Source organism: Mauremys reevesii, linkage group 21 (genome assembly GCF_016161935.1).
Source record: "Mauremys reevesii isolate NIE-2019 linkage group 21, ASM1616193v1, whole genome shotgun sequence".
Lineage (NCBI taxonomy): Eukaryota > Metazoa > Chordata > Testudines > Geoemydidae > Mauremys > Mauremys reevesii.
In genome coordinates, this window is record NC_052643.1 from 16,714,878 (window position 1) to 16,742,126 (window position 27,249).

At 41.1% G+C, this 27,249-nt stretch overlaps 1 protein-coding gene across 1 annotated transcript in view; it reads left to right on the forward strand.

Moving 5' to 3' along the window:
• Nucleotides 1-22,939, forward strand: part of SSU72 (SSU72 homolog, RNA polymerase II CTD phosphatase) — a 59,173-nt gene extending 36,234 nt beyond the window's left edge. Inside the window, exons 3-5 of the mRNA XM_039509379.1 lie at nt 16,004-16,143; nt 20,386-20,504; nt 22,338-22,939. Of these exons, the coding sequence (XP_039365313.1) occupies nt 16,004-16,143; nt 20,386-20,504; nt 22,338-22,439 (361 nt within the window). The 3' untranslated portion in view covers nt 22,440-22,939. The remainder of the gene's footprint in view (nt 1-16,003; nt 16,144-20,385; nt 20,505-22,337) is intronic.
• The last annotated feature ends 4,310 nt before the right edge of the window (nt 22,940-27,249 follow it).

A 27,249-nucleotide genomic window follows, 5' to 3' on the forward strand; every position in this document is an offset into this window, starting at 1 on the left:
CAGTGAATTTCTGAGATAAAGGGCAGGCAGCAAATGGCTGGGTGCGATATAAATAGCATTATGCAAATGCCTGCAAACTATCATTTAAACAGCCAAGGCCACGGCAAATTATGAACAAGTGGGAGAAAATGCTGTTAATCCTCTGATTAGGAATGAGATACACTGAATACCATATGGAGCAGCAGTACTCAAAGTATGTGCTTGCTAATGCTTTGGATGCTAACCTTTCCTCAGGGGAGGGGAATGCAGCTGCACTGCAGAGTGGATGCTTTAGACTGGTCCAAAACAAGGTGGTTGAAGATAAACCTATTGCTAAACCTCTCCTTTCTCAACCGGCTATATCTCATTGCTCTTGCAGCGTGTGGAAGAAGAATCTTAGGACTGTTTACAGTTAGATGTGGACTGAAGCAAGGCAGCTTAGAAATAAGTTGGCCACCTTTTTGGGCAAACAAAGGCAGAGATGAGGAGGGATCCCTATGTTCAAGAGGCAGTTTCTCAGCTGTTGCCCTTGGGTCCTGCGGCAGAGAAAGAGGTTAGACTATCATGCATTGTTGCTGCCCGGTGGAAGATTTGGCAGTCTCCAGCAACATTACAAGCATGTTCACAGTGGGAGTAGACCCAGGCTAGCATTGAGAATTGATGTGAAATGGGTTTGCTCTGAAAAGCTTGTTATAAAAGTACTGTAGGCAACGCAAGGTATTGGTATATAACAAGCTCCTCAAAACTGAATCCCTCTCCATGCTGGTCAGGAAGTTGCTAGAACCCAGCCAAGAGTAAGTACATTCAGATATGGTTGTGCTAGAACAGAACTGTATACTATTCTGAAAACCTCTTTTGAAATTCCCTTGATATGTGCCCAAATCATCCTTTGCAACCAGAGCTTTTTTGGGGGAGGGGACAAGGAATATGGACTAGGGAAATGGGTATCTCAGTTCAGCCGAGTAGTGATGAGTAGGTGTTGAGCAGTTTCCATGGATGCTCCTGTGGAGGAAAGTGTCAGCTGAAGCCAGCCTAAGTCTGCTCCTGGAATGATGCAGGCCTGTGCAGACACCTAAAGCTGCCACGTTCATGACAGGGCACTGTTTGAAAAACTGGATTGGAATGGGGAGGAAATTAGCCTTTGACTCCTGTATGCCATTTTCTAACCCATGCTACGTTACTCCCCTGCATTTATTCCGATCAGTGGGGTGAATGTGACTGTCCTAACTCACAGAATTTACTTCCAGAGACCTTTCCACGGTGGAGAGCAGTCTTGGCCAGCTGAAACCAGTTTGAGGGATTGTGACTGTGCACAGAACCACGCTCTCTGGTGACACTAAACAAGTTAGAAAAAGACAATGCCACTGCTGTCTCGGAGAGGGTCAGCATCTGGGATAATTAGCCCACCCTAAAATCCTGCTGTGGCCTCCTGCCTCCTTCCCTTTACACAGGCTTTAAGATTGCCAGTAATCTAGCCAGACATGGCCTTCCTCATCCCTCCAGGCTCCCCAATTCTAAAAGAGAGCCTATCTTTGATGTCTTCTACTATTATCCCCTCACCCTGCCTCTTTGCTCCTCCGAACATCATCTTTTGGCTGTTTGACCATCAGAGGAAAGTCTGCCACTTATCTGAACCCTTGTGACGGGCTCCCTCTCTTCTCAGTTGCTTGAGCCTCTGTGTTCATTCTCAACTCCCTCCCACTGCTGCCAAGTTAGTGTGCCTCTGCGTGCTGTTCACTATTAGCTTGTCTGCATTCTGCAGTTCCCTCGCTAAGTGCTCAATGTCTATCTGACTGGGGACCCCCCCCCCATTACTGTAAATATCTTTTCCCACAGATGGGCTCTAGGGAACTGAGTGCTAACAAGTGAGTGGTGAGGGAAGCCTTGGGGCCCAGCAAAATGCTGCTAGGCATGCCGAGAAAAGAAGCAGCCATGGGATAGGGAGGGAATTTTTCCCAGTACAGCTTGGCTTTCAAAAATGCCCGGTTTTGCCTGCCCACCTTTTAATGTGATGTGCTGTGATTCCTGGGAGTAAAAATCGACTGGGACACATTAGCACCATTACCACCGGCCAGGTGTGGGTAGAAAATAGCTTGCTCTGGGAGCACTAGCAGTGCTGTAGGCCAGCAAGCAATGCAGCTGAGCAACACAAACTTTTGTTCTGCTCCTTTCAACTTTGCAGTGAAAAGGGAAAATTGAATCGTGAGGCAAGGGTGAGGGCAATTGTCCTCTTTGTAAATGCCCCATGCACTAACTTCACAGGCCAGTCTGTGCATTGTAAGGAAACAAAGGTGTCCAGTGGGAAATGCCTTTTGATTAGCATATCCAGCTCATCTAACCCAGTGCTGGGTTTTTCCCTAGAAAAGGCGATTTTTGTCCGTGTCTGTGTTTATAAATGACTCCAGCAGTGGTTCCTCCACTGCTTCCCTCAGGAGACTATTTCACAGTCTAATAGAGCTCACTGTTACAAAGTGTTTCTCTGCTACTCGGCCTCAATTTTACCTTGTTCAGTTTCATCCCCTTACTCCTAGTTGCACCTCCACAGCCATAATTAGGAGATCTGAGGGTTGCATTTTACTTGATTGTGATCATTCTCTCAAATCCACACTCCCTCCAAGGCACTAATTTTAAAAGAATCAATGTAGGTTAAAATGCAAAAGCAATTGAGAAGCTTTCTCAAGTAGGAGCAATCAAAATTGTGCACAGCTGCTCTCTGTTAATAGGAAAGAAGGCCAAAGCTTAGCCCAGCATGGGCTAATCTTTTGTCCCTAGCATGGGTGTGTAGTATAAAGTGGGGAAGGCTTTACAGGGGTTGGTACTTAGGTCCTCTGTATAGTACGAGCGCTGTACCATTATAGGAATTCCAGTAATACTATATCTGCAAAGTGCTCCTAGTTTAGGGGCAGCTATACTGGCAAAGCTGCACTTCATACCACTATGTCAGTAACACCTAGCTTTTATGTAGCTCTTTTCATCAGTAGATCTCAAAGCGCCTTACAAAGGCGATCACTATCTTCCCCATTTCAGTCCTGAGGAGCGAAATAAACTACACCAAGAAAAGTGCAGTTTTACCAGTACAGTATAGCTGTGTCTACACTCAAGACTTCTGCTGGCACAGCTATGTCACTTAGGAATCACACCTCTTCCCACTCCTGACCAACCATGCTATGGTGTCAGAAGCCTGTAGTGTAAACAGGCTCCATTCACAAAGGCAGCAGAGAGACCACCCTGTCAAAGGTGAGAGAGGGCAGTGAAGTTAGAGGCAAGACCCACAGGACAAGGAAGAGCGTGGTGAGACATGCTCGCTGGAGGTGGGTTACTGACCATTTTAGAGAAGACTAATAATTAGAGCCTTTCACTTTTAGGTTTCCAATTTGAATCTTTCCCATGTATCCCCAGTGAACAGAAGCTGTTACTGGTTGTGGATGGTTTGGAGACTTGTGTGAAGTGAGATGGGTGGCTGAGGCATTTCAACACAAACCACTATCATCATAATTGGCCCCCTTCTCAGCAGACTGAGCAGACAGGATATGGACTGAACAGGCTGCGAAGACTAAACTAAGCCAGAGGCTGTCCCTCCAGAGCAAGGTTGAGCTGTACTGGGAATCCAGCCTTGCTGCTGCCCATTCAGTGGGTAAATATTGGATTTCATTCTCCTTGTTACAAGCACTAAGCAACAAAACATTACATTCGAGATTAAAAGCCACTGGCATCACAAGGAGCATCTTAATCTCACACCTATTCCCTGACGTAAACTGAATAGGTCATCCTAAGGATGACTCTGAGCAAACCAGATCGAGGTGGATTTGCATAATGAAAAGCGTTGCATTTTCATGCTGAATTTATTCATCCGATGCAATAGAATAAAATGACCTCAGTCAGGCTCGTATAGGGGAGTATGTTGCTTTAGTTTGATCTTGAGTGTTCTTGGTTTCCCCCCATGAAAACATGTTCTTTGAAAACCTGTTTTGTTGCCATTCCACCTGGTGGTGTGGCTTCCTTAAGTGAAGAACATCCCTGACAGGTGTTTGTCCAACCTGTTCCTTAAAACCTCCAGTGATGGGATTAAAGCCTGTTCCAGAACTTACTCTACCCTTTGGTCGTTAGAAAGCTTTTCCTAATATCTAACCTAAATCTTCACTTCCTGTCACAAACTGTTTTGTGTGGTGCTACTGTGCGCTACTGAACCGCTCCTGGTTGTAGTTCAGTGCAGGGTGAGACAATTCCTTTGTGTAGGTCAGTAAACACATTTTTCTGGTGCCTCACAAACGCAGGATAAGTGTTGCTTATTGTATTGTGTGATGTTTGGGAGTAAGAGAACCAAAGGTTATTTGAGTTGAAATGTAGAATCATAGAATCGTAGGACTGGAAGGGATCTTGAGAGGTCAATCTAGTCCAGTCCCCTGCCTTCATCCTACTTAGATCATTTCCAGGTTATGAACAATTAAACATGCTTCAAGGGTCACAAGTTAGTTTAGGCCTAAAATTTAGATTTTTATTTAAAAAATGCTACAAAAACTAAGATCAGTTAAAGGATTCCCATCATTTGTGATACAATTATATTTTGTTTAGTTGTAAACATTCCCCTGCATTGATTGCAATCCAAAATTCGTAGCATTGCTAGCACATGATCCAGAAAAGTAAAGTAACTAATCTTATTTTCATTGCCCAAGTGGAGAGGAATATAAAAATCAAGAACTGGCATTAATAAGTAACCTTGATATTTTAATTTTATTTCCAGTGTTGTGTAAGGCATTGACACACACAAACTTTTCAAATGTGTTTTAACCCCAAAGTATCCCATTTTGGTTTTTTAAGACACTCAATCTAATACTCGTAACCTGAGTTACGTTACACAATACAATGAGCTCTATGCACAAGATCTGAATTGCATAAAGGTATGTTTAAAAACATGCAGTTTCCATGCAAACTGAAGTGGATCTAGCCATATTCTTGCAATAGTAAATTGCAGCAGACTGGAGTGTGGAACCTCTAATCCTGATTCTTTTTCAGTCTTATTCCCTGGAGAAATAAGGAAGGCTCTTAAACTACTGGAAAGCTAGATCAGTGGCTTTTCTAGGTCCCCTGGAGGAAATGTTTGGTTTTTATTTCTGCTAACAGGACACGTACACAATACAGTATTGACATTGTAAATAGTAGCCAGTTAGAAAGTGAAGATGATGCCATGGAAAAATGAGACCTTCAAATGCCATTCCAAACAACTATAATTGGCTTGTCTGCATAGCAAAACAGAACATTTGGTTTCTACAAGGAAAAATTATGGTATCTGTACCAGTATGTTGACTACTGTACCCAGAGCATGAGTCATTTGCATGTCAAATTTTTATTTGAAGATTTAAAAGCCCTGAGTGCTGGGGATAGCTCTGAAAATATGTTTTCACCAAAAGTGTGTCCACTTCTTTGGAAAATGCACAGTTGAAAGCTGGATACAATTTACCAAATAGTTTTTAATAAATAATCCCCAGTATGTTTTAGGTAGCGATAAACTTTCATCTTAAATCAATTATTAATTTCTTGTTTAAAAGACTCATTTGGTAGGTGTATAAAATGGAACATCTGAAATACTTGGGTGGATTGAAGCTTAACTTGATGATATGTACAGGATGTTAACGAATACATGCCATAGTTGTACTTGTGCACTATTTGCATATTGTCTTTTGTGGGCCTGAGATGGTTTTCTGGAATTAAACTGTGCACCATATTAAACCATATATTCAAACTCTGCTTAAATGCAGCCCTTTGAGCATTATCATGGTACCAACAGTGCTACTCAATAGGGGCAAGAAATTAAAATTAGGGCTGTCAAGTGATTTTAAAAAAAAATTAATCGTGCAATTAAACAATAATAGAATATCATTTATTTAAATATTTTTGGATGTTTTCTACATTTTCAAATATATTGATTTCAATTATAACACAATATAAAGGGTACAGTGCTCACTTTATTACAAATATTTGCCCTGTAAAAAACACAAATTGTATTTTTCAGTTCACCTAATACAGGTACTGTAGTGCAATTTCTTTATCATGAAAGTTGAACTTACAAATGTAGAATTATGTACAAAAAATAACTGCACTCTAAAATAATGTAAGACTTTAGAATCTACAAGTCCACTCAGTCCTATTTCTTCAGCCAATGGCTCAAGACAAACAAGTTTGTTTACATTTGCAGGAGATAACGCTGCCCACTTTTTGTTCACAATGTCACCTGAAAGTGAGAACAGATGTTCTCATGGCACTGTTGTAGCCGGCATCACAAAATATTTACATGTCAGATGCACTAAAGATTCATATGTCCGTTCATGCTTCAACCACCATTCCACAGGACATGCGGCCATGCCGATGATGGCTTCTGCTCTATAACGCTCCAAAGCAGCATGGACCAACGCATGTTCATTTTCATCATCTGAGTCAGATGCCACCAGCAGAAGTTTGATTTTCTTTTTTGGTGGTTCGGGTTCTGTAGTTTCTGCATCGGAGTGTTGGTCTTTTAAGACTTCTGAAAGCATGCTCCACATGTCATCCCTCTCAGATTTTGGAAGGCACTTCAGATTTTTAAACCTTGGGTCGAGTGCTATCACATCTTTAAAAATTTCACATTGCTACCTCTTTGCATTTTGTCAAATCTGCAGTGAAAGTATTCTTAAAATGAACAACATGTGCTGAGTCATCATCCAAGACTAATATAACATGAAATATATGGCAGAATGCAGGTGAAATAGTGCTGGAGACAGTTCTTCCCCAAGGAGTTCAGTCACAAATGTAATTAATGGATTATTTCTTTAACGAGCATCATCAGTATGGAATGGTGGTTGACGCATGAAGGGGCATATGAATGTTTAGCATATCTGGCATGTAAATACCTTGCAATGCCGGCTACAAAAGGCCCATGCAAACACCTGTTCTCGCTTTCAGGTGACATTGTAAATAAGAAGTGGGCAGTATTATCTCCCGTAAATGTAAACAAACTTGTTTGTCTTAGTGATTGGCTGAACGAGAAGTAGGACTGAGTGGACTGGTAGGCTCTAAAGTTTTGCATTGTTTTGTTTTTGAGTGCAGTTATGTAACACAAAATCTACATATAAAAGTGCAACTTACAAGATAGAGATGGCATTTGTATAAGGTGAATTGAAAAATACTGTTTTTATTTATCATTTTTACAGTGCAAATATTTGTAATATAAAGTGAGCAGTGTACACTTTGTATTCTGTGTTGTAATAGAAATAGATATATTTGAAAATGTTAAAAAAATCAAAATATTTCAATTGTTGTTCTATTGTTTAACAGTGCGATTAATTTTTTTAATGACTTAACTCATGCGATTAACTCAAAAAATTAACTGCAATTAATTGACAGCCCTAATTAAAATAGAATATCCTGTCCAGCTATGACAATGGCTTCTTATGCTGGAAAGGGCTGGCAGAGTGAAGTACCCCTGGCATGTATTGCCCTTGCCGCTTCATGCCATAAACACATGATTGTCTAGCTGTGTCTGAAATTTAAATGCATCAGATACTACTGCTCTTTATATTAAAGTTTAGTTGGCCTAGGAAGATGATCTGTGCATTGTTGTCTGTGTGCCAACTCTAATTAACTAGAGCTCTGTGGCTCAGATGCTATTGAAATCTCTATGAAGAAACAGATTATGCTTAATCCAGTTTGGACAAAGAATGAATAGTACATGAATTAATGGAAAACTCAGAGTATCAGGCTGCACGTTGTTAGTGATCTATTCCTCCTTCCCTCACTTAACTCCCATCCCCTGGCATAACTGTACAACCCCAGTTTTATTTCCTGTTCCTCCCATTTCATTGTCCTCAGACCCTCCTTAGTTACTTAATCAGAAGTAACTTGTGGCAGTGCCTCAAAGCTCCAGTCATAGACCAGAACCCCAATGTGTGAGGAGTACCAACACAAAACAAAAAAGACTGTCCCTCCCCCACAGAGCTTACAATCGAAATAGTGACCCAATAAAGTTACCGCTGTCTGAGCTATGCCATTGTTCAGGCCCAGAGCTGTTTCTTTTGAAGGTGAAACTATTTTCTTTGTGCATTAAGGGCCTAAAATTTCAAAATCTACTAGTTATTTTAGGTGCCCGACTTGATACTCCAATAGCATCCGCCCTTGAAAATCAGGCCTCTAAGATGTCTGAAGTTAGTCATGCAAAATCACTGGTCACTTAAATTTAGGCCTTAGAATTCATAGAATCAAAGTAAACATCCAAGGGCATTTGAGGGAAAGGAACTTTTTTGGCTGTATCCAACTGCTATATCTATTCTGTACATAACTTGTGTATGTAAAATGCTCAGTTAACCATAGAACATCAGAGACCATGAGCAGACAAAATAGGTGGGTGTCTAAATGCAAAGTCCATTGCATCTGGAAATGGATATGAAGAATGTCCTATGTTTAGGAATGGTCGTGTTTTAAGAAAGGAGAACTGTGAAGGTCTTTACATCTAAACCATATAACCAGCCAGTATTATACTGTCCTCTCTGTATAGGAAGTTTTTTGTTCCACATCCATCAATATGGAATTTGACCACCCTACACAGCAACAATTGTCTACAACTACAGTGTCCTTCCAGCTATGTTTCATGCAGGATCCTCTCTGTGTTTTGATAGAGCTGGTGACTGATTCTCCTCCACTTTATTTATAATCAGAGGGGAAAACAAGCCCAAAGAAAAATGGAACAATTGATTTGGGACAACTTTTCCTGACCTATTTTATATTGTGTTTAAAATGGACTTTCTTCTTTACTGTTACAAGCATTGTTACAAGAATTGCCTGCTTATATACAAGTAGTTCTTGCCATGGTCTGGCTGAGATAGCACAGGAAACCATGTCCTGTGACACTGTCAAGAATAATCTCGCTCGCTCTCTTTAATAGTAACTTCCCTATTTTAATGCTTGTGAAAGGTGCTGGGATGGAAGTCCTGGAGACGGAAGCCACAAAATGTACATTATGGCCATTAGCTTCCTCCCCCTTGGTTCCCCCCCACCAATATGCTTTAGTCCTTCTCTGAATGGGTCCATAGGTGAGTGTCCCTTGGTCTCTTGAAGACTGTTCACAATGGGTACAATGGCGAGCGCTGATAGATGTGGTTTTGTTTTTGTGTGTGTTTTGCGGTGTGGCCACCTATGTGTTGAAAACTTGACTAGAAGCTCCCATTCTTTCCCTGTTGGCATCAGAGGGTGGTAACTTCTGGCAACCTAATGGTGGAGAGCTCCCTATTTCTTACTAACTCACTGAGTCATCTAGTTCCCCTGCAACTCTTTCTTTTTTTTAAACTAACAGGATGTTAGTGTAATAACTTCATCCCTTTTCATTTTAAGGTAAGATTATACAGAGTTGGTTTCATTAATTAATTAGGATTATCTTCATGCTGGATTTAATACATTAATACTGAACTTTGCTATTTATTTAACTGACAGGACTGATAAAAGCATGTGATAGGCTCAATTTGTGAACACATCTGCTAATGTACTTAAGTCCTGACTTGCAATACTCCTGCTATTCTACTTCCATGCCTCCCCCGATCAGAGATTCCCAGTGATGTCACACTGCAGGACAGTTTTAGGAGTTGGACTAATGTTTCAATGTTAAAGGGAAGTTTTACTAGCCAGCTGTACTATTTAATACACAATATGTGTCTATATTTCATGGGACCTTGAGAGGTCATCTAGTCCAGTCCCCTGCACTCACAGCAGGACTAAGTATTATCTAGACCATCCCTGACAGGTGTTTGACCAACCTGCTCTTAAAAATCCCCAACGATGGAGATTCCACAACCTCCCTAGGCAATTTATTCCAGTGCTTAACCACCCTGACAGTTAGGAAGTTTTTCCTAATGTCCAACCTAAACAGCCCTTGCTGCAAATTTTGTGTGATATTGCAGGAGTTCTTTTAATAAATCTCCCTTTCTGGGGTGCTTGCCCCTTCACAGTGCAGTAGTAGGTTAATGCATGAGGAAAATGCACTAGCTTTGGGTTAGATTTTTCAAAAGCCATTTTTCCTGATTTCTGTGATCAAACCCTTTCACGCTTCAACAGAGGGGCAGATTTTGATCTCGGTTACCCTGATGTAAATTTGGGGTAACTCTCCTTGAAATTAATGGAGTTAATTGCTTCTGATTCTCCCTGGTGTGAAGTGAGGAATCTGTCCTCACTTTGGGATGTCCCAGAACACAACTATTCTGTGGTAGAGAACTTTCAGATAACAATCTAATTCTCTTGTCTCAGCAAACTTTGCACTCTTTTTTGCCATACAAAGTGCTTACAAGAAATCTGCCACCATCAAGTGCATGACTTTTCCGTAATCCTAACACCAAAAGAATAGGCTCTGTTCAGGCTAGCTGCTTTCTGTGCTCCAAATATCAATAGAATATCCGATGCCCTGGCCAAGATCACAGGCTTGCTAAACTAGAGTTTTACATCACTGTGAGCTTGTATGGTGGTAATTCTTTTCCACCCCCCACCCTGCCTTACTCACAGGTGGCAGTTTCCTTTTAAGGCCACCTTGTCTTTGTTCCTGACCTTCCTTTTTCTCTTATTGTCTCCTTGTGGTTCCATACACGAAGTGTACTCCAGTTAAAATCCTAATCCCTGAAAATGGTATCGACAGCTTTAGAATTGGGTTAGGTTTTACCTGCACAGTTGTGCAGGTGCATCTTTAATGTGGGAGAGAATAGAAAATATCTGGATGCTGACACCAAGTCAGCTTCTGAGGGACCTCTTCCATTTAATGCAGCTTAACTTAGCATCGCTTCCAGGGTCTGAGTGTGAGGCTCACAGTGACTTCTGTCTTCTGTGATGGTAGTATGCATTTCCTTAAAATCGCTGTATTTCCTTGTTCCAGGATTGCCAGTGGTCAGCTATACAGGAACCATACAGAAGAGTGTTATCCCACCCTCAGAGAAGTTTGCACTAACACAGTATTTTACGTCTCCAATCATGCTGTTTTCACGAAGAACAGAATATTGCTCTTACTAGACTCCTTTGTAATCTTTGGGGAGAGAACCTAGCCTTTAGTACGATTGACTATGCTCTAACTTTTTTTCTTAAAATTTAACTTCTGAATAGAATTGAGAATAACTACAGTTCTCAAAGGTGGTGAATAACTTTATTGTGGTATAAACATAAACAGAGAGCCTGGCTCTAACACATTCAAGCCATGCATTTTTTGGTTTGTTTTAAAAAAACAACCTGCCCAAAACTACTGTATCTGTATTTTATTACATGATTCACTGTGTTCAAAAGTTGTACTAAACATGTTTAAAATAGTTGCAAATCATAGACCTATACATCCTTAGGCCTCTGGAAAACTTCAAATGGGGAATTGGGAATACGAAAAAGGACACCCATCTGACTGGTTAGAAGCACAAAGTAGTAAGAAAGAGAGTACTGATACTTGGATAAAGCAAACTTCTTTAAATTTTTAATGAGAAATTTGTCAGGATGAATAGCAGAAATACATCTTTTAGATAATTTATTGAAATAGGAAGCAAAGATATTTAGATAAATTTAGAATTTAGAGAAATGTTTGCATGAAGATAATTCCAACTGAGAATGTGTAAAAGGCTCAGGTTATGCTGCATTGTCTTTAAGTATTTACTCAGTGGGCCTCATTCTCCTTACACTGGTTTAACATCAGCACAGTTCCACTAACTGCAATGGAGTTACTCCAGTTTGACATTTAAGTGAGGAGAGCTGGGTTCATTACGTAAGAAGAGAGACAATGCAGCAACAATAGGATGGGAGAACCCAGCAGCACAGGCTGGCCACTGGCAGTGCTTCATGCTAAACAAATCCAATATAAATCCAGTCCTGTAGAAGTTATTTTGGGTGGGTGTTCAGAGAAAGTGATTGCTTGATCCAGTTTTCTTAATCAAATTACCATGGTTTGGAAGCCCAAGAGTGTTTTAATATTTTAGTAGCTGACTAAACCTTATAATGATAGGACATTGCTTCACTGTTCAGCGTTGGCTACAAAGAATCCCTGTTGATGTCTTAAATACTTAAGTTTAATTCCTGTGCCAGTATTTGTATAGCAATATACCAAAGTGTCCTCTTACTATACAACACATCTTGACATCAGATTCTAAGCCGCCTTCTGTGCTGCACGTAAGAATAGCTTCTTTAGTGTGGATGAAAGCATGACTATGGTAGACTAGAAGCTGTGTTTGAGAGGAGTAAGAAAAGGAGGTGCCAGCGTGACATGTAACCTAAACTTGTTCAGGCAGGTACTTCCCCTGGCTTTGGCATCGAGCTAGACTTTGAGGTGGGAATAGTCTGAGCTCCGAGTTGTCTGTTCAGCGCATACACTGCCAGCTGTGCTGAATTGCTTGGGAGGGTTTAAGATGCATATTGCTAACTATAAGGATTGAAGTAAGACACTTGGCTGAGGACTTGCCTGTATACATCTGCCAACTAATACTGATAGCACTGATATTGTATATCTCTGTGCTTGAATTCTATGACTTGAGAGGTTACGAATAAACTGATTAGAGGGGCAAACAGTGGGTGGGCTTACTCTTGTTTGGGACAATCCACTGGGTGGGAGGACAGAGTAAACCTTCTATGAGATGATCTCTTTAAAAACAAAACTTAGTTTAAAGTTGAGTTTTACTGTTCATTGTGATCTTTTTGGCTTTGTGTGGAATGAGTGCAGGACAGCTGATGAATTGAGTTTTTTTTAAATTTTACAAAGACCTAAAGAGTTTCTCCATATCAAGAAATGAACACAATACATCTTTAGTAAAATTGAGAGACTGCTCATGTAAATAGCTTGTGGCCTATTGACTAAAAATTAGTACATAGTGATAAGGGTACGGGAGAAATTAGGTGTGCATGCAGGCAACATTTTCTGATTAGAGTCGAACGCATTTGAGCCTAATTCTAATCATACTTCAGTCCCACCCTTGTGGGATTCCATTGACTTCAGTGGAGTTACTGTGGTATGAGATCAGAATCAGGCCCATTATAAAAGACGGTGGGATCAAGGATGTAAAATGGGCATAATATAGTTGACAAGCAGTGGTTTGTCTTGGTTGAAAACAACCTGGAGAAATGCATATGCTTCTAGTGTTGACTTGCTGAACATCATAGTGGTGAGATTGCTGCTGTAGCTGAGAGCCAGCATTGCTGTTCAAAAGTCAAAGTGTGTGGATACCATCTGGAGATGTGGCTATGCCAAAAAATGTGTCTGGAATGCATAGGATAGGAGACGGTGGAGATGGGACACTGGGCAGAAGAGGAAGGTCTGACTCATGACTCTCAAGATATCTGGGCAAGCATAGTAGAGGTCATGACAGAAGTGTCAAACCATCAAGGCATATTGAAATTCACCCCAGCTTGTGATGAGGGAAAGAAAAGGATCATGAGTACATAATGCAAACACTCACCATTACCACCTCCACTTGTTGAATGTGTGGTATGGTTGTTTTTTCAGGTGCAGTGTGTATAATAGCTATATGTAAATGGCACAAATCTTAAAATACTCATTTCTGGACTCTTATTCTGTATGCAGGCAGATGGCCTCTGGGAGAAAGTAGCTGTAAGTTGGCAGAAGAGGTAAAACTTGACTGTGTGGGCTTTTTAGTAAATTTAATTCCCTGCCTTAGTGTTCGGCAAAGAAAGCTAAAGGACAGATGCCAGAGACGTATTTTATCTTAGAAAGGAAACATACCCAAAAGAAGCTGATATTGTGCCAGAGCATGTGATTAAGAGAGTATGTAGACAGAAAAATCCAGGACCAGATGGGAGCCAACTCAGGATTCTGAAGGAAGCAGAAATTGGGGGCATACCTGATGGATTGGAGAGTAGAAGGAAAGCATATGTGTTAGGCACGTCCACGGAACTAACGTCCATTAAAACAGAAGGATGATCAACATGGACTCCCAAAAGGATGAACGTGGCTAGTAAATCCAGTGGAGCTTTTCAAAGATGTAATCAAGAGTGACCTGGTGAAACTAATGACCTAGTAAGTGCTGCAGAACTATTTGAGTAGATAACTAATTGGCCATTGTAGACCAATCATAATTCCATGTGGAAGCATTTTTGAGAAAGGGATAGCCAAGGCTTGGGGAGTGATTTTCATTAGTGATCTGGAAGAAGGAAACATGCAGTGAGATGACAATTGGCTGAGGATAAAAAAGATTGGTGCTGCCCTTTCTTTTGAAGAGCAAAAGACATTCAGAAGAATGTTGTCTTTGTTAGGCAAGTGGTCTGGACAATACACTGCAGAGAATGTAAGCTGATAGCAAAAGACCAAAATAATAAAAATAGAATATCCATTCTATATACAGCAGAACACTGAGTAGGCAGAGGAGCTGGGGTTAATTTTTAATGCAATTCAAAACTTTTATTTTATGTTTAATAAAACATCAGAGTTCAGGAGGGCTTAGGTGAGCACCTGTAGGTTAGAGGAAGTGACTTCATGCAGTTCCTTCAACAGCACTTGAGAATGTATTTGGGATAGTATATAGATCTGGTTACCCAGGCAGCAGAGGGGAATTTTAGAACTCGTAGGATAACCAAAAGAAAGATACGGGAATTTGAGTCCTAAATTATTTCAAAGATTTAGAAACTAGGTCTGTGTTCTTTAGAAAAGTTAGAGGGGATCAGGGAGGAGTATGAATCTGTAAAGAATGTAAGAATGGATAGCTCACTTCAATGTTTGCAAGATTCAAGATCAGAAAGGGTCTGGCTACTAAAAAGGGGAATGTCTATACACAAAAATCACACATTTGTAAATGGTGCATCTTTACACTGCTAATAACTAGTACAAACTTGCATTCTCCAAAGACTTGTTTGTAAGTATCACTGCTTCTTCTAAGGTGAGAAGAGAGATGTGCATTGGCTAATAGGTTTCCTTTTATCCACACATTTTTGGTGTTCCTAATGCACATATGAAACTTTGCCTCCAGATGGGGTTTTGCCTAAGGGCTTTAAGTTTGGTTCATTACCTTCAGAAAATACCTATTTTTAGAAATGGAGTGTCTGGAAATAAATGGTCTTTCACCAAGGTTTCAAATTATAACAAGACTTTGTATGTTGAACAATTTAAAAAAAAAAGGGATAAATCCCTCAGGCCTGATTCTGCAGTGGTTTGACAAAAAGCCTAAATGAGCCACAGGTTAAAATGGCCCCATATGCTGGCACATCTTACTGAAACCACATATTTCAGAAGCCTGGGAAGATGATAATGATGGTGTTGACAGCAGTATGTCCCATTCCTGTATGGAATTGGAATACAGTGTGTGAATCCTGGCCCTGAGATTAGTCATACCACTGAAATAGATACTAAGCAGCAGATGAAATTCATCCCTTTCATATGGAGACTGTATAAAGTTCCAATAAGCATAAATCAATGTCTTTCTCCAGCACACCCAGACTTGGTGACATATTTTCAAGGTACTTTTCTCCTTTTGGGTTTTTTAATTCCCTTAGGAAGATCGGTTATACAAACCCAGTTCTGAGTAGGTCCCACACATTTTTGCAACTAGCATTAAGAGCACAATATGACTGGCTTTTAACATACAGGCCCTGACTGTGGGAAATGTTGTAAGCAAACAGAAGACACACATTTTTATATATATAAAATGGGTACATGTCATTAATTGTTCAAGTATTGTGGCTACAGAACTTGCTCCATAGAAGACAGAAGTTTCTTCATTTTCAGAGAGCCTTCGAGGGTCATCTTTGCCTCTGTACTGACAGTAATAGTACATTTCTGTGAAGGTGGCTGTGTATTCCAGAGAGACTCTGAATTTTCCTGATTGGGTTGTTTTACCAGCTTTTAGGAGATTGCTGTAGAGTTCAGTTAAGTTCATTGACTTTTATATTTTCAAATAGGAGACAACTTTTAGCTCTTCCTTGGGTTTTTTTGGTCCTAATTATTAGCTTTTAAGCAAACAAAGGCAAATAAAGAGTAAAGGAAGCATTTACTTTACTGAAAATACATAAATTTACTTTCCAAGTTACTTAACTCTAGAAACTTCAGATATACACAGAATGGGATTTTACACATGTTGGACAGAAATAAGCGAATCAAGCCACGACCAGAAAGATTCCAGAACTGCAAAGATGTGTTTGATCTGATTCTAACTTGCGAAGAAAGAGTCTATGATCAAGTAGTAGAAGGTAAGGACCTTGGATGGTTAAACTAAGTTTACTTCAATTACCCTTTTAGTCCCTCTCAAATTGGAAATATCTGTATCCAACCCTTATCTGGCGTCAACTGGAAGATGCATCTGGGAAAAGACTAGCAGTCCCTTATGTGGGGTCAGATGTATCACAAAGGTGATGTCTAGCTGGGAAAATGCCATCTATATCTGTAAAAGATGTTAGTGGGTTGTGCAGGTGCCATCAAAGCAGATAAGGGGTTGGTGGGATTGGAGGAGCTATCCTGAAGGTCAAGTATATTTACAGACTAAGATTCCAAATGCTTCTGAGGTCGGAAACCCAGCAGGCTGAATGTGGTGCATCCTGCCTTTATGGAGCAGGTGTCACCTGGCAGGAGAGAGATGCAAGACAACCCTCCTACCTCCTTCCCTGAAAGCAGAAGTTGCCATTTGCAAATGAGTCCATACAAAAGTCTAGGTGTGTCACTTGCCCCATCTCTACTACAGTTCAGACCACGTTAAGAGGCTCTGGCATAACTATGGCGAACATAGGTTCAGTGTCCACACAGCAGTGTCTCACCAGCTAGGTTGGCCTGTCCACATCTCCATAATACATAACTGTCTGGGTCTGTTGGTTCTAGGAGAGCTGCCTACATTTTTCCCCCAGATTACTGATTCATCTGAAGACTGCCAGAGGGTTGTGGGTGCTCTTCTAACAGAGCACGGCACCATGTGATATCCCTTCCTCCCCCCCCATGCAAATCCTGGCAGAGGGAAGACTCAAACTTTAAGGCTGATCATCTAGTCTGCCCTCGTGCACACTGCAGGCCAGAGAACCCCACTCAGCCACTCCTGGAATAGACCACTAACCTCTGGCTGAGTTACTGAAGTCCGCAAATCATGATTTGAAGACTTCAAGTTACAGAGAATGCACGCACCATTTACGTTAGTTTAAACCTGCAAGTGATCCATGTCCCATGGTGCAGAAGGCGGCAAAACTGGCCCAGAGTCTCTGCCAATCTGACCTGGGGCAATATTCCATCACAACCTTATCTGGCGATCAGTTAGACCCTGAGCATGTGGGCAAGACCCACCAGCCAGACACCTGGCAAATAATTGTCTGTAGTAACTCAGAGCCCTCCCCATTAGTGCCTGATCACCAGCTGTTGGGGATATTTGCTACTAGAAGTCACAGATGGGCTACGTGCCACTGTAGGCAGTCCCATCATACCTCCCCTCCATAAACTTATCGAGCTCAGTCTGAAGCCAGTTAAGTTTTTGCCCGTACTGCACTCCTTGGAAAGCTATTCCAATGCTTTTAGAAACCTTCACCTAAACTTGTTAATGGCCAATTTATATCCATTTGTTCTTGTCAGCATTGGCGCTTAACTTAAGTAACTAGTCTCCCTCCCTGGTATTTATCCCTCCGATATATTTATAGAGAGCAATCATATTTCCTCTCAGCCTTCCTTTGGCTAGGCTAAACAAGCCAAGCTCTTTGAGTCTCATCATAAAGTATGTTTTTTTTTTTTCCCATTCGTCTGATCACCCTAGTAGCCCTTCTCTGTACCTCTTCCAGTTTGAATTAATCTTTCTTAAACGTACGAGAGAGCAAAATTGCACACACTATTCCAGATGAGGTCTCACCAGTGCCTTGTATAATGGTACTAATGCTTCCCTAGCTCTATTGGGAATATCTCGGCTGCTGCATTCTAAAATTGAATTGGCCTTTTTCACGGCTGCATCACATTCATGGCTGATAGTCAGCCTGTGATCAACCAATACAACAGATCTTTCTCCTCCTTTGTTGCTTCCAACTGATAAATCCCCACCTTATAGCAAAACTTCTTGTTGTTAGTCCCTAAGTGCATTAACTTGGTCTTTGCACTATTAAATTTTGTCCCAGTGCTATTACTCCAGTTTTTAAGGTCATCCAGATCTTCTTAGCTAGCTAGGCATGGTTAGAGGGTCCGAGCTGCATTTCAGCAGACCTGCATTAGAGCCTAGTTACCGCCTGGCAATCATGGTACAGCCCTGTCTATAAGCAGGTTTGAAGCAAGGTATGCCAAAACAGTTAGAAGCCATGGGCCAACAGTGTTGCGTGTGGATATATATGGACTCAGCTCCATTACAACCTGATTATAAACTTATTTAAAACTATAACATGGATGATCCTATAGTCTGAGCGCCATCTCCAATGCTTAATGGTATCAAGAAATGTTAAGTGTGGTTTTTTTATTGAGAGAAGTGGAAACTGGTTCATGTCACACTAAGTAAGCCACCATTCAGTTGCCTAATAGTGAATGCTTGATACTCACACAGCTCTCGCCATGATAAAGGCCTCTAAACAATCCTTATTATGTGCCAGAGAGGTAGAGACGTGCTACCCCATCTTGTGGATGGGGTAAACAAAGCCAAGAGGTGACATGCCCAAGGAAATGGAGGTTCAATCGCTTTCTTGGTGGTTCTTTCTCAGTTGAAGCCCTCTTTACCTGTTTCTCTTAATGCTGTCACAGAACAGCTGCCACTGTTGACAGAGCCCAGCTGAGTGTGCCAGAGGGGCTGTTGGAGAATCTTGAGGAGCCATGGGCGTGCGCCTCCTCACACTGACAGCTAATGCAAATCTAATGGTGCTTAGAAGTGAGAGCGGAGGCAGGAATGGAGCAGTGTAGCCAAATCACTAGAGGAGCTTCTGCTGGAACTGTTGCCCGGCATTTCTCTTTGGTCAGCTTTGCCATCACCAAATATGAAGAATGCACTCTGGTTTCATTAGAAGTCTCTTTATTCCTCCACAGGAGACAAAGTTCCTGTATTAAACATCCCTACAAAGACTGTCCCTTAATATTCAGTGTGCTTGGCTCCAACCAATGGTAAAATTAGCATGGGCAGTATGAATATACAGTATAGATGTAACAGTGCTTTGCACTTACATGGTGCTTTTCGAGGGGGATTGTCCCCATGTTACAAATGGGGGAAATGGAGCACCATGAGGCTAAATCATTCGCTTGAGGGTAAACAGTCAGCGTCTGTACCAGGAACAGAACCCAGCCTCTTGGATAACCATTCAACATGCAATATCCCATGAATGGAGAGGAGTTATCTTTAAATTCATAAAGCAGCCAACCAAATCCAGTATCTTATATGTTTAAATAAAAGTTTTTGCCTGCCTGCTTAGTCCAGCATCAGCATGTTGCCAGCTCTCCGAAGCACTGTGTATTTACTTCAGGTTTCTGTCAGTTGTACTATTGCAGAGCTCTGGGCACTTTAAGGGAGCTGGCTTAGAACCACTTTGGCTTTTATGAGAGGTAAGCACCCTGAGATCTGAATGAATTGCCACTAAATTCAGCACCCGCTGCTCACAAAGAACAGCCCTTGCTCTAGTATTTTAGAAGAGCGTTTTCTCTTTGAGGGTCGGCGGTGGCAGGCAACTGCTCATTCAATTTCCACATTGTGCACCTCTTTCCTAGTGTGATGAGACTCTTCATAATTGGCAAATGAACGAGAGTTTGAGTGCTGCTGCATAGCTCCTGCTATGAATGGATGATGAAATGTTAAACCGGAGCCTTTGGCTAACTTTGCCAAGCTGAGGTTGCAGGAGGTGGGCGGGAAAGAGAGCCTCTCATTAATGCAGCACACACTACTGGAAGCTTATAGAGCGGCGAGGCACCACAGTAATAAATATTCCACAGCCTTGCAGAATCTGCTTCCCTGGGAAGAGTTAGCTTGTTTTGATCTGTGGGTGAAACACATTAAGGCCAGTTATTTCAAAAGTGACTGGTGAATTTGAGTCCTGGCTTTTGAGACACCTTAAAGGGACCTGATTTGCATAGGCTATTTGCACAGCATTCTCTGAGAATCAGGCCTCTTTAAGGTGTCTCAAGTTGGGCACCCAAAATCACCAGTCACTTCGGAAAATCTTGGCCTAGGTCTTTATGATTATCCAAGTAAAGGCTGGGCAAGTAACTTCTGTGCTTGGGCAGGTGAACTCCCATATCCTTCTGCAAGGTTGAATTATTTTATTTATAGCCCATCTCCTTTTGCTTCACTGAATACTTGGGGGCAATGCACAGCAAAATAGAAAAACATAAAATAGCCTGACCTCTTAAAACAAGATTCAGGGAGGACTGAGACAGGACAAAGACCTGTTTCGTTACTATAGCCCTCTCTCCCCATAAAGGCCTTACAAATATTTTCTTGCATGTCCATTTAAAGCCTGATGGTTTTCTAAAGTGTTGCTGTTTTGTGTGGTGTTCCCAACTAGATTTAAATTCCAGAGAGCAGGAGACATGCCAACCCGTACATGTGATTAACGTGGACATTCAGGATAATCATGAGGAGGCGACTCTGGGAGCTTTCCTTATTTGCGAGCTATGTCAGTGTGTAAGTATAAAGTTCTCATGCCCTATGGGCACCTTGGACCTAGCTGATTAAAAGGTTTTTGTTTTTTAAATTACTTAAAGATGCTTCTTAGAGCACTGCCTATGGTAGGTGATTAACCTGGGTGAATCTTTACCTGAAGCAAAATCCATATTGACAGACTGATGTTTCCTGAATCCTTCCCTAAGTTTCTCTTCAGAGCGGATGTGCCTAGATGGATGAATCATCATTGAATTAATGTTTTTTCTAGGGGAAAAAAAAGTTAAAACAAATATATAATTAGCCATGGGCATTGTGCTTGAATGAATATGCAATGCTTTTAGCTACTATTGTTTAAATCCAATATTGCACAGCCTGCACACTCAGCACTTACTACACGTTGAACCCCAGATGTGCTAACACTTCATTGTGTGCATAGAAACCATATATACTTAAAGAGGCTTATGTCCATTGCAACACCAGCTTTTAATATACAGTGATTCAGTTTAGATGTTCAGTTCTGAGGCATTACAAGAATGAGGAGTGCATCTTTTCGGAATGTTGCCCGGAACAAATCCCTCATTTGTGTGTGTGGTCGGGGAGAGAGAAAAAGCTTAAGCAGCTGGTAGCTTCTACTTTCCACCTTCAGTATTCTTGACCCTACCACCTTATTTAATCAACACTTGTATCTTCACTGGCTGATGCATTAAATTCTAAAGAAATGTAGCATTGTGTCCACGACGGCAAAGGGGAAATTCTTCCATGAGCCTCGATATTCCACTGTCATGGCAGACTGGAATTCCACAGGAAGTCTGGTCTCTTCTCTTGATGCCACACGCACACTTTCAGTCTCCAAAATCTTCTGTAGGCTTGATGAGATGGCAAAGCCATGTTTAAAGCTCTCAAGTCTCCTGTGTGTGCTTGCACCTAGTGTGGAACTTGCAGCTGTTTTGATTCTTTCACAGGGAATGTTGGGTGGGGTGGGGTAGAGGAGAGGTCTCTTCATGTTGCATGATCCAGGAAGATGCTCAAATGTAGTGCTGCCAAGAATATGCTCTAAGTAAATTGGTTTGTTTTTATGCTATTGTTGCCCAGTCTGATCTGAAGAAAAGTATCACCAATATGTTGAGTGGGAGCTAGAAGGGCTGTAGATGTAACTTTTTAAGGTCATATATAGTCTCTCTCTGTCTTGTCTCAGACAAAAGAGAATTCCTGGCCACACTAGTTAGGGAAACAATGTTAGAATTCTCCACTGCTAATATAGGTACTAGGGGACAAGGATCACAGTGTAGATGGGACCTTGACTAGGTTTTGTAATCAGGCTCAAGTCTTGGCTGTGTGTTGAAATAGGATTAAGGTGCCATCCACATTGCAAAATGGAACTAAATTGTAACTAGGTTGGGGACAACAGTATTGTAACCTGCTGCCTCGCACAGTGGTCTTTCTAGTGTATATGGGGCCACTGTGTGTGTGTGTTTGAAAAATGGTTCTGATTCCAGTGTTAACGTGGCCCAATGTGCCAGTCTGTCTGCCTGAATTCCTTTGAGGATTTGTTTTTGTTGCTAGTACTGAACTCAACAACCAAGCCACATCTTTAGTAATCAAATGTGGTACAAATTACATGTCAATATTATAGTTGCATGTTGTTTTTTATGTTAAAGAATACATATGTGTATCTACATATTGGTGCAGCCTTAGGATTACTGGCAAATTGCCAATGAAGTCCTTAATGTTTTATAATTTGGTCCATCCCAAATTCAGATTTAGAAATAAACCTAAACTAAGAGGAGCTACCTTGCTGCAAACTCCATCAGCATTCTCTGATGTCAGTTACTGATGTGTTCTTCCTCTTCTTAGATACAACACACAGAAGACATGGAAAACGAAATAGATGAGCTGTTACAGGAATTTGAAGAGAAAAGTGGAAGGACTTTTCTTCACACTGTCTGCTTTTATTAAAGCACGTCCGTCGCTTAGGCCTTAATGCAGATGAAAGAAGCATGTGTGTAACGTTCTGACCATACTGTACTTTCCCGGAAGATGAACTTCGAACTTTTTTTTGTTAATAATTTTCCTTTTCAGTGTTTGTTTTTACGTTTCAGGTGTTCTGCTACAGGCAGGCAGAGAGACCTGCTGAATTGTACATATGAAAATGAGAAAAAAAAATATACGTAAAGGCCACCTATTTAAAAATAAAAATCAAGATTTTTTTAAAATCCTACTTTAATTGTTACAAGTGGGATTTTAATTATAAAGAGAATGTTTGTTTCTTGGATGATACAGTTTATATTGTATTTTTCCAGCTTACAAATTTATTTTATTTCAGTTGTGCATTTTTTTCTTCTTTTAATGAAACTGACTGAATGGCTGGAATATGCAAAGATGTGAATGGGAAATGAGTATCTGTATATTATTAGAGATGACATTGGGAGCATCCAATAAAAATGAAAATCTCCATTTCTTCCCTAGCTTTGTTTTCAGAATAGAAGCTGGATAACTGCCTGTTGGTTCCTTGTGATGAAACTAAAGGTCTCTAAAACAGCATTAGAGAAAAGTGGGTTCAAACAAATGAACGTGGGTTGAGGGTATGGCTCTGAACTTGGACTTGGAAGTTCCAATTTCTAATGCTGGTTCTGCCAAAGATTTCATATATCACCTTGGGCAAAGTCCCTGATCCTGCAGTGAGATGCATTGAGGTCAATGAGACTCCATACAGGTGCAGGGATTTGCAGTTCTCATTGCAGGAATCAGGGCCTTAATCTGTCTCTGCCTCATTTCCCTGATGTGTCACTTATAACCAAGGTGTGCTATGTGAGGGTAAAATAATGATGTTAAGGCCTTAAGATACTCTAATGACATGCCACAAGTAAACAGACGTGTTCCATGTGAAGAATGGGAAACCGTAAAATCTAGAAATAGGAATGATTTAATTATAAACGGAAATTGAGTGTTTTTGGGATCTAAACATTCCCTCCTGTGTTATGGTCTCAAACAAGATTGGTTAGTTTTTGGCCTGCCAGTAGAAACACAGTTGCTGTTTATAAAGAAAACCAAAACATAATTGTATTGCTCAAACTGAGGGAAATGCCAAAAGTGAACAGCATAAACAGTGAAAATTAAGTAATTTATTAGAAGGTAAAGAATGAAAAAAGTGAAGAGCTACTGGTAGAAGATGAGAATCGTATGTTGATGATGTCTCTTTAAAGGTAACCTATCAAGGATTGAGAGAGAACTAGGTTTGTGTCCTTTTTACTTCTTTATGATGTATGTAGAGAGGAACTGAAAGGTGCTTGCTTATTTTAAAATGACACTGGAGTCAGATTCCAGATTCCTGTGTTCTATTTCTGGCTCTCCCATTCTTGCTATGTAGTCTTGGATAAAACTCTTACCCACCCACCCCCATTTCACAAAAACACTTAAGCAGGTGCTTAAAGCTCCATTGACTTCAATGGGATTTCAACGCATGCTTAAAGTTAAGCAAGGGCTTAAGTGCTTTCCTGAATTGGGGCCTTTGTGTGTCCTTTCCAATCTGTAAAATGCCGATATTTATCCACCTCTGTGAAACACTGTGAGCTCTACGCATGAAAAGCCCTATGGAAGTGGCAAGTATCTACCACTTTCCTAATCTCTAACAAATACACCTACAGTTCAAAGATGTATTTCTTCAAAGGTAGAACGGATGCAAGTCAAGTATCTGACTGTGTTGCTTTGCACCCAGAAGCTCTTAAAGCTGACTCGAGAGCTGTCTGCCCTATCAAGGGCACCATGGAAATTCTTCCCCTCTTTGCCCATGCAAAGGCTGAGTCATGATTTGCTTTGAAAAGCCATGACCCTGTAGGCTGACGTGCTTTTCAGGAATGTCCTAAGTAACCACTAAATTATACTCTGATCACAGAAAACCCTACCTCACTAAAATACCCACACCCCATTTCCCCCCAAAATGTAATTCTCCCCCCCCCCCAATTCTTGTGAATACATTCCTATGGCTAGAGGTGAGTTAAAACTGTGGCACTTATCAGCAGTATTGCTTGCATAGTAAATACATTTTCTTTGTTTCTCTTCTCATCCTGTTTCCTTTTGTTCCTTGAGACTATTTACTTAAAGGCAGGATTTCATCCAACTTCATCAGCTTCTGGTCATTCATATGTTTGTGACATCATAGCTGGTTGCTATGGGAATATTTGCAGTCAAAGAAAGATGGTTAAGATGACTCTAGGAGGGCTAAAGTGCTTAGAGATGGCCTCTTTAAGAAAGGTGTTCCGTGTGTCAGTCATCCAGAACGATTGAACAAAAATGTAAAGCAGAATTATTGCTTCTCACCTCAGATAGCATCAGCAGCTCTGCAGAGTTGCACCCATGGGGAGTAGAAGCAGGCACAGTGCCTGGAGCTGTATCCCACTTCCATCGTCACTCTTCATAAACAAAACTATTTATTATCACTTCATAAAAACTGAGTAAGCATCTGAGGATATTGTTGTACATGGCCAGTGAACATGAGTTTTGTTAGCTTTTTTTTTAAGCGAGTATGTGTCCATATAAAATATATATACATATCCAGGAGATCTTCAGAGATATCCTTTTTGATTACATAGGAGTGTGTGTGTCTCTCTCTCTCTCTCTCTCTCTCTAAAAGGGAAGCATCCTGATTGCTCTAGCCATTAAGTGTGGAGTCATATATAGACCTTGAAGAGTTCAGCCAAAATGATTCCATTTGCCAAACGGCTAATCTGCTGTTCCTGCAGATTATGCACGAACCACTTGAATCCATCCCTCGCCCCAGCTTTGCCTCCAGATTTACACAAAAGGCTTTGATTTAAAAGAATGCTCTGGGGTTTGGGATTCTACAGAATCATCATCTCCTTTCTAAGTTGTGCTTTGTCACTCACAGGTGCAATTTAAACTGGGAGCAAATATTTATCAGTGAGGCAGGAAATAAATTATAATGTTATCAGGCCTCAAATTTCATGAGCTAAGTTGCATGCCGAAACATGCCTAGTTAACAGCCTCCTGAATGGGTAGACTAGTATTAAGAGGGGCCCACAACCCAGTGAAAAGTGATTCTAGCTGCCCTGTGCAGAAATTGCTTCCCACTCGTACCTTGCTCTGCTGCCTTCTTGAGCTGTTCATGTGCTGACACGTGTTGATTCTGAATTAAGTTTATATGGTGGCAAAGGAAAGATGTATTTGTACTCTACTCAGATGTTTGCCTCTAATGCCTTTCATCTTCATCAAAGCCCACAATAACCGGGTAGGGCCTAGAAAAACCCAAAGGGTTCCTTCTTTTTAAATAAATAAATAAATAAAAATCCCACTTGAGTGGTCTAGGTCCAAGCAACCTCCTGTGCCAAAAAATGGTTTTCAAGAAACAGATCAGACCACTGGGGATGAAAGGAAAAAGGAGATGAATTTCTGTTTTTAAGAATATAGAGACACTCCATAAACCTCATGGATGATACTGGCAGGAGAAAAAAATTAAAAATAGCAAGTTTAAAACTTTCACCCAGACATCCCAATGACATGCAAGTGATTTTGTAATGGATGCAGCATTTTAATTGTATGGCTATTCTGACATCACTTGAAGGTTTAACAAGAGTATAGATGGAAGAGTTAATCTATATTTATTTTACCATCCTCACATGTCTCATCAATGATTGGGCTGGGAATATGTTTGTCTTCTGAACCGAAAAGCATTCAATCATTTTTCCTCATTCTGGGGTTGATGCTCTTTACATCCAGCTAGGAAAAATAATTAAGGGTAACACTCCTCGTGGGGTCTTGGCTACAGTTGTTTGTCCCTCTGTTGGTCAGAGTGGGGGGTAGTCCTGGCTAATCTCTCCAATCTGTATCAGCCCAGAAGAGGTGGCCTGGAGTGACAGATTCCTCGCAGTGATTTCTTCTTACTAAATTTAGTGACTACCTTTCGTCAATATTGTTTTCACTACATTGACTTCCCCTGAAAGGCCACATCGATTTAAGAATCTTTCATATCGACGTGTGTTTACAAGGCCTGGCTTCCCCTTGCTTCTAGAAGATTCATTATTTCTTGTAGATTTAGGTCATCTAACTAGGAACCCAGAGTAGTTCTGATCTCCCCAAGCTGAGTCCTTAGCAGATCACACCCCTAACTGGTTTGGGGACTTGCTCCCGGTGCCTGTCAGAGATGTGAAGTTGTGTGGGTTTCCAGGTTACAGTTTAACATCCCTCTTTTTACACAAGTCGCTTCTGATTCAGCGTCTTGGCTTTTCCTGTTGTGCTTATTTATCTTGACTTGTACATGAACTTCATTAAGGTTTGGTTAAGGCTCCTTCTTTTTGTCAGAAGCATCAGGATAATGTTTCACAAATGGGCTTCTGGAAATAACTCCGCAATGAGAGAGACGGGTATTTTCTTGGGTCTGTCCTGCCGATCTCATCCCTTACGTTCTCCACACACGGGCTTCCATTGCTGCCATAAGATGTTTAAGACGTTCAAGACACCAAGCAAGTGCAAATGGTACAACAGACCTGTGTACAGTGGCGCAGAGAGAACTTACCCTAGGATTGTAATATGTCTGGAGCCAACCCTTGAGCAAATTTTGTGTCTAGAATCCCTACAGACTCTCTGGGCTCCTTCACAAGCTCGTTGCCAAGCAATCCCCCTACCTCCTATTCCTGGCCTCTTTTTTCCCATGCCTACAGGTGCTAGGAGAGGTTCAGAGCACTCTGCAAGCCACCAGTTCTGGGCGCAGCATTGACGGAGAACCATTTAGCTGCAACAAGGAGTGACTGCT